The sequence below is a fragment of the Coregonus lavaretus genome (genome assembly GCF_964263955.1).
Source record: "Coregonus lavaretus genome assembly, chromosome: 30".
Lineage (NCBI taxonomy): Eukaryota > Metazoa > Chordata > Actinopteri > Salmoniformes > Salmonidae > Coregonus > Coregonus lavaretus.
This window is the reverse complement of record NC_140017.1, coordinates 34539290-34551358: the sequence shown is the minus strand read 5'-3', so window position 1 is coordinate 34551358 and position 12069 is coordinate 34539290. Positions and strand designations below refer to the sequence as shown.

General features: G+C 42.8%; 1 protein-coding gene across 1 annotated transcript; it reads left to right on the top strand.

The window, feature by feature from the left end:
* The first annotated feature begins 224 nt into the window (after positions 1 to 224).
* Positions 225 to 12014, top strand: LOC311106146 (CLOCK-interacting pacemaker-like). Its single transcript, XM_084148473.1, has 4 exons — positions 225 to 794; positions 2447 to 2623; positions 9233 to 9387; positions 10351 to 12014. The coding sequence occupies exons 2-4, from the start codon at positions 2455 to 2457 to the stop codon at positions 11563 to 11565; spliced, it is 1539 nt and encodes a 512-aa protein (XP_084004599.1). The 5' UTR covers positions 225 to 794; positions 2447 to 2454; the 3' UTR covers positions 11566 to 12014.
* Positions 12015 to 12069: the final 55 nt, after the last annotated feature.

The following is a 12069-nucleotide window of genomic DNA, read 5'->3' as shown; positions in this document are numbered from 1 at the left end:
TTTGTCCCCATATAATTTGGTAATTTAATAGGATCTCTGTTTGTCCCTATGATATTCTGTCCAAACGTCATCACTCTAGTCACACCTCTGTTACTCAAGTCCTGACGTTCTCATCCAGTCCCTTCAGCTCAAAACTCATGCGGTCCCACCCCTACACGTGTCCAGCAAACTAAGTAGTCTTTATTATGCTACATGCTCCCACATGTGGGCTGGAGGGCCGCGCACGAGCAATCTCTTAATATCGACGGGAACAGATTGTCATTCTAGCAAGGGGAGGGTCGTCACTAGCTACCATAGCCACAAAGTCATAAACCCTTAATATGTCTACAATGTATCTTCTTAAAATGTGATTTTTAAACCTAATTTTAACTTTAACCATACTCCTACCCTTATCCCTAACTTTAAATTACGACCAAAAAGCAACAAAAAAAAAATCAATTAATTTTTACAATAGGCCTATAGCCAATTTTGACTTTGTGGCTGTGGCAACTAGTGGAACCCGCGGGGAGGTCTAGGAGGCGGGGCCATTTTCAGGTTGGGGACCGATTATTAATCTTCGGATTTGCGCTCGTCTCGGCTACAGGTAGTCTTCAAATTCCGGCAGCTAGTTTATAAATTGAATGAGATATATGTAATAGAAACGCAGCGAAACACACGCAGAGATGACATGACATAAGGAAAACGTTGAAAGATAGAGCTATAAATGAGGTGCTCTAGTCAAAAATAAGGCGATACGGAGCGCTATGCAAGTGAAGTGAACCACCAGTGGCAAAGAGTCTAAATTGTTATTGGAGGTAAGCTGTTTTTTAAATATATTTTGAGACTGAGACTTTTAAAACAATAATTTAATTAAAAAGGCGCACTGACCACAGTTGCTTTATATGTGGACTTTTAGACCTGGTTTAAACCTGCTGACAAATATAGTTGTCATGTTCTTTCTTTGATTGATTTATTAGGCCTAATTATTTCTGATTTATTTCGTGCGTTTTGTATATCGCGTTTGTTAATGTGTAAAGCAATAGAGCAAGTGTGTCAGCTCTGCCGAAGTTGTGATGTTACATAAGGGATAGGGGAGGAGCCGCGCACGTTTGATACACATCATACACGTTTGTCCTAGTGGCCCTTTGTTTACAAAATAACACCACAGAAAGTTACCTATAAACAAAAGCTTCGTCGGAACGTCTTAAAACCTGCCATTGTGTATCATCATGAACAAGAAAGTGTAAGTTCTCAGGGGGCTATATAGACGCACAGCGTTACTTTGTGCCCCTCTAAAAAGCTTGAGGTGCAAATAGATTTCATTTAGTCAGCTATTGTTTAATACATCGATTTTTATCCAATCTTTCTGCTTACAAGTCCCATGACTGACTTAAAGCTCTTCTCCAAGAGACAAATATGTTTACCTCAACAGCTGAAATTCATGGTGGGGCTTGAGCTGTCATATATATATATATATTTTTTTTTTTCAGATACTGTCACTTAAAGAGAGAAAATTGAGAGATTGGGGAAAGAGAGAGGGATGGAGGGAGGAGAGACGAAATTGTGTAAACATGTCTGTCAGAATAGGGTTAACCTATAGGGTCACACAGTGTTACATAAAGAAGCACATTTACATCCGTATACAGTATATCGCTCTAAAGACTTCCCCACACACACATAAATATGCTAAATCACTTCTGAAGCTCTCATGATCATATCTATGTTAACCACCATGATTTAACATCTCCCTTAGTGTGCCATCATGTCTGGTCATGGGGCCGCGCACAATTGGCCCAGCGTCGTCCAGGGTAGGGGAGGGAATGGCCGGCAGGGATGTAGCTCAGTTGGTAGAGCATGGCGTTTGCAACGCCAGGGTTGTGGGTTCAATTCCCACGGGGGGCCAGTATGAAAAAATAATAATAACAAATAATAATAATAATGTATGCACTCACTAACTGTAAGACGCTCTGGATAAGAGCGTCTGCTAAATGACGTAAATGTAAATGTAAAAAATGCAAAAAATTTGTATTTTTCATGGTGATGTTTAATTAGTGGGTGGATGTGATATTATCAAACACACACACACCCCCCCCCCTCCCCCCCCCCACATAGCCCACCCACCCATCCCCCCCATCCTCCCGACACACACACGTACAGCCCACACACACAGGACCCTGCTGTATCTAGGAGTGAAGAGGAGACAGACAGACAAAGGGAACGGGGCTGTGGAGGGAGAAGTGACTGAGGAGGAGGAGCTAAATCAGAGATTATGTATCCAGCAGCATACATAATAATGTCATTTCAACCCACAAAAGAAAAACTCCTCACTAGATCATTTTTTCTGGTACTTGGAGCCAAAGTGTTTCTATTTTGTGACAGGAGCTTTTTGAAGTACCATAGGCCTACGCATTTTAAAACATATTCCAGGGAGATGTTACTCAATGGTGTGTATTTGGTTCTTCATCAGAGCTCAGTATGCCTCTGGAGCAGGCTTGTCTAAGTGGGCGAGAGCCACGTGCATCCAGCAAGCATGTCAAGGACAGGAGCAACGCTGCCACCCTGCTGGCCTCAAGGAGTACTGCAGACACCGAGTCCTACAGAAGAGGCTCTCGCTGCGGCTCTGAAAAAGATTCTGGATATTCCGGTGAGGGAGAACATTCCGGACACTCACTCGCCCCAAAACGTGTCAAACACCCACCCACCCCCTCGCTCTTTCTCACTCAATGCGTTTCTCACACTGCCAGACTCCCTCATGAGTCATGACACATGCTCACTCATAGGCCAGGCAGTGCATGTCACAGCTCCCAATAGGATTACTGACTACAGTATGACAAGTATGTGATGTGCAACCAATCAGTCTGAAGTGTTGTATTCCTAGATAGAGAAGGACACACATGTAGTCTACATGCACACTGGAGTATTGCTGATATAATTCCATGAATTCCTTCATGAGGAGTACTAAATTACTGTCCTTGATGATGTGTGAGTATGACCTCACAGTTACATGACTCACTCAGTAACCAGTGGGAAATGGTATTAAAGGAATCGTGTGTCACATTTCTTGTGAGGACAGCTCCCATCCCCCCCTGTATTTCTTCAATTCTTTACACTCCACTCTTCCCTTAACCTGCTTCTCTCTCTCTCTAAATTCAAATTCAGGCTGCTTTATTGGCATGAAAAACATTGTGTCAATATTGCCAAAGCAACAATACATTGTAATAAAATAAAGAATAACAAATAATAATATAAAATGGTAGTAAATAATAATACATAAATAACAACAATAAAATGGTAACAGTCAATAGAAATATAATACATAGAAAAGGCTAAATATGGAAAATGAAACTATAACTGACTTATAACTAACTGTCATCCTCACCATTACATCAGTACTACAACTACCATCATCATTACTACTACTACTACCACCACCACCATCATTAAACTGCTATCATTACCATCACCCCTACTACCCGTACAACTACCATTTAGAATAATAATCACAACAATAATAATAATAATAATAGTAATAACAATATTATTCATAATAATAATAATAATGATAACAATAATAATAATACTAATAATAAGTAAATTACTGCTTACTATGCAGATGTAATTATTCAGTGTCCCTCAGGCTATGGCAGGCAAATACATATTTGGCTGCAAGAGGAGCCGTTGCTCCCTCGCCCATGACTATTTTTAGTTTTTCCTCTGGGTTTAATAAGTTAAAATTTGGAATAAATGTAGTAATTTCAGTGAATAATGAATCTCTTGGTGAGGAATATTTCTCACAGTAAAGGAGAAAGTGCATCTCTGTTTCTACCTCCCCTGTCGTGCAGTGACCACATACACACTCCTCTTTGGGTAGCCATGTTTTTTTTATGTCTGCCGGTTTCTATTGCCAATTGGTGGTCACTCAGCCTGTACTTGGTAAGTATCTCTCTGCTTCGTATCTCTGACAGAGTAGAGATAATCAGCCAATTCATATTCTCTGTTCAGAGCCAGATAGCAATTTAGTCGGCTTTGGGATTTTGTTTTGTTTTTCCAATGTTGTAAATATGAGTCCTTTGATTGGTTCATGATTTTGTTTATTTGAATTATTTATTTTGAAGCAGTGCTGCTGTCAGCTTGGTTGGTTAGGTCCAACACCAGCTGACTGAGAGGGCTCGTTTCTGTGCTCAGCTCTTGGGTTTGAAGTGCTTTAAATTGGAGACTTGAATTTGGACTTGAATTTAGGTGTAGCCAAAATTTTAATGATCTTTTTTGTACTTTCATTACCACTGGAAAGCGGCCCAATTCTGCCCTACATGCATTAGTTGGTGTATTTCTTTGGACTTGTAGAATTGTCCGACAGAATTCTGCATGTAGGGCTTCAATTGGGTGTTTGTCCCACATTTTAAAGTCCAGTTTATTGAGTGGCCCCCAAACCTCACTTCCTTAAAGAGCTATTGGTAGGATTACGCTGTCAAATATTTTGGTCCAAATTCTAATTGGGATGTTGATTTTGAATAATTTCATTTTTATTTCATACAATGCTCTGCAGGCTGTTTCTTTGAGTGCATTCACTGCCATATTAAAGTTTCCCCGATGCAGATATGGTCAGACCAAGGTATGAGTCATTTTTAGTGTGTTCAATTAGGGTGTTGTCCAGGGTGAATTTATATGTGTGTTTCTGACATCTGGTTTTTGTTCTGGAAAATCATGATTTTTGTTTTTTTGAAATTTACTGCCAGGGCCCAATTATGGCAATATTGCTCTAGAATGTTAAGATTCTGTTGAAGACCTTCTTTGGTTGGTGATAGAAGTACCAAATCATCAGCATATAGCAGGAATTTTACCTCTGTGTCAAATAGTGTGAGTCCTGGGGCTGCAGAATGGTCCAACATGTCTGCTAATTCATTTATATAAATGTTGAAAAGGTTTGGACTCAAACTGCAGCCTTGTCTCACACCTCGACATTGAGAAAATAATTATGTTCTTTGGTTTTAGATTTTTATTGCACACTTGTTTTCGGTGTACATACATTTTATTAAGTCATACACCTTACCACCAAGCCCACTTTGGAGATCTTTGAAGAATAGCCCTTCGTGCTAAATAGAATCGAATGCTTTTTTAAAGTCAATAAAGCAAGCAAAGATTTTGCCCTCTTTTTTTTGGTGGACGTATTTATTAATTAGTGTGTGTAAGGTGTATATATGGTCAGTAGTGCGATGGTTTTTATTTATTTTATTTCACCTTTGTTTAACCAGGTAAGGTTGGGGAGAAAGCCAATGTGACATTTACAGTTGAAGTCGGAAGTTTACATACACCTTAGCCAAATACATTTAAACTCAGTTTTTCACAATTCCTGACATTTAATCCTAGTAAAAATTCCCTGTCTTAGGTCAGTTAGGATCACCACTTTATTTTAAGAATGTGAAATGTCAGAATAATAGTAGAGAGAACAATTTATTTCAGCTTTTATTTCTTTCATCACAATCCCAGTGGGTCAGAAGTTTACATACACTCAATTAGTATTTGGTAGCATTGCCTTTAAATTGTTTAACTTGGGTCAAACATTTCGGGTAGCCTTCCACAAGCTTCCCACAATAAGTTGGGTGAATTTTGGCCCATTCCTCCTGACAGAGCTGGTGTAACTGAGTCAGCTTTGTAGGCCTCCTTGCTCGCACACACATTTTCAGTTCTGCCCAAAATGTATAGGAGGATTGAGGTCAGGGCTTTGTGATGGCCACTCCAATACCTTGACTTTGTTGGCCTTAAGCCATTTTGCCACAACATTGGAAGTATGCTTGGGGTCATTGTCCATTTGGAAGACCCATTTGCGACCAAGCTTTAACTTCCTGACTTATGTCTTGAGATGTTGCTTCAATATATCCACATAATTTTATCTTCCTCATGATGCCATCTATTTTGTGAAGTGCACCAGTCCCTCCTGCAGCAAAGCACCCCCACAGCATGATGCTGCCATCCCCATGCTTCACGGTTGGGATGGTGTTCTTTGGCTTGCAAGTGACCCCCTTTTTCCTCCAAACATAATGATGGTCATTATGGCCAAAGAGTTCTATTTTTGTTTCATCAGACCAGAGGTACCAGAGTACGATCTTTGTCCCCATGTGCAGTTGCAAACCATAGTCTGGCTTTTTTATGGCGGTTTTGGAGCAGTGGCTTCTTCCTTGCTGAGCAGCCTTTCAGGTTATGTCGATATAGGACTCGTTTTACTGTGGATATAGATACTTTTGTACCTGTTTCCTCCAGCATCTTCACAAGGTACTTTGCTGTTGTTCTGGGATTGATTTGCACTTTTCGCACCAAAGTACGTTCATCTCTAGGAGACAGAACGCGTCTCCTTCCTGAGTGGTATGACAGCTGCGTGGTCCCATGGTGTTTATACTTGCGTACTATTGTTTGTACAGATGAACGTTGTACCTTCAGGCGTTTGGAAATTGCTCCCAACGATGAACCAGACTTGTGGAGGTCTACAATTTTTTTCTGAGGTCTTGGCTGATTTCTTTTGATTTTCCCATGATGTCAAGCAGAGGCACTGAGTTTGAAGGTAGGCCTTGAAATACATCCACAGGTACACCTCCAATTGACTGAAATGATGTCAATTAGCCTATCAAAAGCTTCTAAAGCCATGACATCATTTTCTGGAATTTTACAAGCTGTTTAAAGGCACAGTCAACTTAGTGTATGTAAACTTCTGACCCACTGGATTTGTGATACAGTGAATTATAAGTGAAATAATCTGTCTGTAAACAATTGTTGGAGAAATTACTTGTGTCATGCACAAAGTAGATGTCCTAACCGACTTGCCAAAACTAGTTTGTTAACAAGAAATTTGTGGAGTGGTTGAAAAACAAGTTTTAATGACTCCAACCTAAGTGTATGTAAACTTCCGACTTCAACTGTACTTATTACATTTTTTTCTTGATGAAAGGTTTGAATTCTTGAAATAAAAATGCGACAGAAAACCTTTCCCAAGTTGCAGTTTACACATATTCCCCTGTAATTATTGGGGTCTGATTTGTCTCCACTTTTGTGGATAGGGGAGATGAGCCCCTGGTTCCAGACGTCAGGAAAGCAGCCAGAAGTTAGTACCATGTTGAACAATTTAAGCACAGCATTTTGCAACTCAAGTGTGCTGTTTTTCCAGCATTTCATTTCTGATATTTAGACCACAAGCTTTCTTTGGTTTTATAGATTTTAGCATTTCATTTAGTTCTTGTTGGGTTATTGGGTAATCTAATGGATTTTGGTTGTTTTTAATGACTAATTCAAGTCTTTTTGTGGGATGTTTTTGTATAGATTATCAAAATAAGTTTTCCAAATTGCTTCATCTTGTATGGCTAATTCTTGTGGCTTTGTCGTGCTTAAATTGTTCCACATGTCCCAGAACTGATTTTGGTCAATTGCGTTTTCAATTTCATCAAGTGTCTTTTTGATATAATTCAATTTCTTGCGTTTCAGTATATGTTTATATTGTTTCATAGTTTCAAAGTATTTATAGCGTAGCTCTGGGTTGTTTTGCTGCTTATGTTTATCATTTGACATTTGTCTTAGGTGTTTTCTAATTGTTTTACATTCGTTATCAAACCATTTTTCAGAAACATTTTGTTTTTTGTTTCTGATGTATTTCTTTGGTTTTCTCAAATTTGCTTTTGATGCTGCTTTTTGGAATATTCAATTGATGTTTTGAGTAGCCGAATTGACACCTTCTTTATTGTTTTGGTGTTGTGAGTTATTGAAGACCTGTATAGAGTTAATCATTTCATTTGAGTTCAATGTTTCAATTAATTTCTCTGCACTGTTTGGAGCCCATCTGTACGATTGGTTCATGTTGTAGAGTTTATTGGGCTGTTTTTTTAATGGGTATTGCTGGTTAATTTCTTCAGAAACACGTTGATCTGACTGTGATCTGACAATGGTGTCTGTGGTCTGACAGTGAATGCACTAATGGAGGAAGGGTCGATGTCAGTGATGGCATAATCGACTACACTTGTCCCAAGAGCTGAGCAGTAAGTAAACCGACATAAAGAGTCCCCTCTGATTCTACCATTAAGCATGTACAGGCATAAGGCTTGACAGAGATGCACTAACTCCTTCCCGTTTTTGTTCAGTATTTGGTCAGGACTGTTTCTATTATTTATAATAGGGCTACTGTACAAGGAGGGGTGTCCAAATATGTGGACGTAACCTCCCGCATCAGTGTAGTCAGGCTCAGAACCTGTTCTCGCATTGAAATCTTGACAAAGAAGCACTTTACCCTCTGCCTGAAATTGAAGGATTTCTGTATTGAGATTGTCAAAAAACGGATCATCATAAAATGATGAATCTGAAGGAGGAACATAAGCTGCACATATGTATACATCATTGTCACAATAGATTGTACCTTTGTTAAGTTTTAGCCAAATGTGGCTAGTACCTTTATTCATTTCATTCAGTGCTAAATCCTTCTTATGCCAAATTATTATTCCACCTGAGTCCCAGCCCTGTTTAACATTTTTAGTTTTGATTGATGGTAGTAAACTTTCTCTATAGCCTGAGGGACACTGAGTATCAATGTCTCCACGACACCATGTTCCAGTAGGATTATGATGTCCTGTCCCTTGATGTTTTTAAGAAATTCTGGATTTGTTGTTTTAGAACCAAAATGTGAAGAGTATAGGCCCTGGATATTCCAAGAGCTGATAGTTAATGATCTCATTTATAATAAGTGATATTCACTGGTTTGAGTAAAGTACATTGAAAAAAATAAAAAAAAATATATATACATACAAACACACACACATATATATACATACAGTGAGGGAAAAAAGTATTTGATCCCCTGCTGATTTTGTACGTTTGCCCACTGACAAAGAAATGATGAGTCTATAATTTTAATGGTAGGTTTATTTGAACAGTGAGAGACAGAATAACAACAAAAAAATCCAGAAAAATGCATGTAAAAAATGTTATAAATTGATTTGCATTTGAATGCCTCTCTCTCTCTCTCTCTCTCTCTCTCTCTCTCTCTCTCTCTCTCTCTCTCTCTCTCTCTCTCTCTCTCTCTCTCTCTCTCTCTCTCTCCCCTTTCTCTCTCCCTATCTCTTCCCTCTCTCTCTGTCCCTCTCTCTCTCTCGGCTCCCTCTCTCTCTCTCCCCCTCTCTCTCTCTCCCCCTCTCTCTCTCTCTCTCCCCATCTCTCTCTCTCCCCCTCTCTCTCCCTCCCCCTCTCTCTCTCTCCCCCTCTCCTTCTTCCTCTCCTCCAGACAACAGCTGTACAGACTGGCTCCATGTGGATAGAGAGGACCAGGGCAGCAGCGCGAATGAACCCAGGGGAAGGGAAGGTCTTCAGGGCCAGGTCAAGCCCGGAGGCCCCGACCTCACCCCCATCTTCATCATCAAGAACGTGGTGCTCAAACAGGTGAGAGAGGTGGGAGGCAGGCTTGAGGTCAATTCCACTCAGTTAGTCAATTGAGAAAGTAAACCAAATTCCAATTCCAAATGTTCCTAATTGAAAAGCATTGAAGAGATGGGAGGACTAGAGCATGAAACTGATAAGAAAGACAGCACAGGAGGTGGGCAATCATAAGGCAGGAGAACTAAAAGGAGAGACAAATAGAAAGGAGGAAGAGGAGGTGACAGGTGGAGGAGGAAAAGGAGGTGTCAGGTGGAGGAGGAAGAGGAGGTGACAGGTGGAGGAGGAAGAGGAGGTGACAGGTGGAGGAGGAAGAGGAGGTGACAGGCGGAGGAGGAAGAGGAGGTGACAGGCGGAGGAGGAAGAGGAGGTGACAGGCGGAGGAGGAAGAGGAGGGGACAGCGACAGGTGGAAGAAGAGGTGACAAGAGGAGGAGGAAGAGGAGGTGACAGGGACAGGAGGAAGAGGAGGGGACAGGAGGAGGAGGAAGAAGAGGTGACAGGCGGAGGAGGAGAGGAGGTGACAGGAGGAGGTGACAGGTGGAGGAGGAAGAGGATGTGACAGGTGGAGGAGGAAGAGCGGGTGACAGGTGGAGGAGGAAGAGGTGGTGACAGGGACAGGTGGAGGAGGAAGAGGAGGGAACAGGTGAAGGAGGAAGAGGGGGTGACAGAGACAGGTAGAAGAGGTGACAGGTGGAGGAGGAAGAGGAGATGACGGGGACAGAGTGTGAGGAAGAAAGCAGCTTTTGAATCATCAGAAAATGAGTTGTCTGATAAATGTTACAGTGAGCCAGGTCAGAATGATCAAATGGTTTAAGGGATGTATTTGATGGCACCATAAGACTCTTACAGCAAGTCCCCTCAAATAAGTTGCCCTTTTCTTTACAGTATGTGTTAGCACGAGGAGTTGCCTGTCTTTCTCTCATCTTCCCTTCATCTTTCATATTTCCTGCCCCCCCCTCCCCTCCAGAATGGCTCAGACCATCACCTCCAGAACCAGCTAAACTGGGAGAACAGAGGAGGAAGTTCCAATGAATCTGGCCCCTGTCATGTGATCCTGGTCCAGCAGCCCAGTGAAGCCTCGCCCTCACCCGCATCCCCAAAGCCCCACAGAACACAGTCCCGGAGAGCTGACAGCACAGCCAGGAAAACCAAAAGCAGAACCTACCTGCCCATTCTTAAGTCCTACCCCCGTATCGCCCCACATCCCAGCAAGAAGCCCTCAGACAAGACCCCAGTGGACCCCCATGTTAAGGGGACTGGCAATGAGGACCAGAGCCAGGACAAGAGGGATGAGGTGTCCACTACTACTCACTTACTGACACCAACCAGAAAACATGTCCGGAATCAGCCGGACCCCAAGAGAAGCCTGTCCCACTGGAGGAGCCCTGCCTTCTCCCACTCCCCTAGTCCCCGCTCTCGACCCCGCTCTCGATCTCCCTCCACACTTTCCAGCTTTGGCTCCCCCTCTGTGTCCAGCTCCGACACCACCACCGCCTCCTCCTACTCCTCTTCCGGTGGCTCCTCTCCCCTCCCGGCCAGCAGGTGGCCCCGCAGGCACAGTCCAGGCCTGTCCCAGTTCAGTGCGGCGCGCGACAGGCGCTTCCTGAACACGGTGGGCATCCTAAGCCAGTCAGGCCTGCTTGACATCACGCTGCGCACCCAGGACCTCCTCCGTCAGACCAACGCCACAGACCGAGACATCACCCAGCTCCGCCAGCACACCCAGCTGCTGTTGCAGGCCACCAACCATCACAACAACAACAACCCCAATAACAACAACCCCAGTAATAACAACGACAACAACAACCCCTATAACAACAACAGTCCCAAGAACAACGATCCCAATGCCAACACAGCCAACGCGGGCTGGGAGAGGATACACCAGGCTATGGCTCAGTCAGGCTGCTACCCCAGCCTCAAGAACCTGGGGAGTGAAGAGGATCACCACAGTTATAGTCCAGAGCCAGGAGTGGGACGGGACGCCAGTTTCAAGAGAGATTCAGTTGGCCCTAATATCGCCACTCATACCCACAATGGTTTGGAGGCCCCGGCCCCACCCTCGCCCCTCCTGGCCCCCATATCAGATCTGCTCCCACAGTACTGCCCTGTTTCCCTGGCATTCTCTAATCAGCGTCACCACGTCCCGCTCTCACTCTGGGCAGGCCAGAGCCAAACCCCCTGAGACATTCACCATCATGCCCCCTGACAGTTCCACCCATGGGGTTTTCTCTAGCACCTGCCCAGGGAAACGCAGGGCACCTGGCCAGTTTGTAACCCTGTGTAACAATCAATTCAGTTCATGCTCCAATGAACCCAAAGTATGTAGTCTGTATAGTAACATGTTTCCAACGGTTACCCCAGCAGAGACATTACTAGCCTCCCAAACAAAGACAATAAAGGTTGTTTTGGCCTCTTCTTCAAAGACTGCTTGAGGAAATTCCTGGAGATGCTGAAGGGAAGAGGTTGAACGTTTAATGACGCGTGAGACAATGTTGAAACGGACAGCGCTACGCTACACTGTATTTCTGCACAGCGTCTGAATGCTACTCAATGCCTGCCATAAAAACTCTGCTTCAGCTTACCTTTTTGTAAGCTGAATATCAATAAACTTCACCCCGTATAGAGAAAATATACTGATAATGTGCATTATTTTTGTATTTGCCATACATAAAACAGACTGACCAGG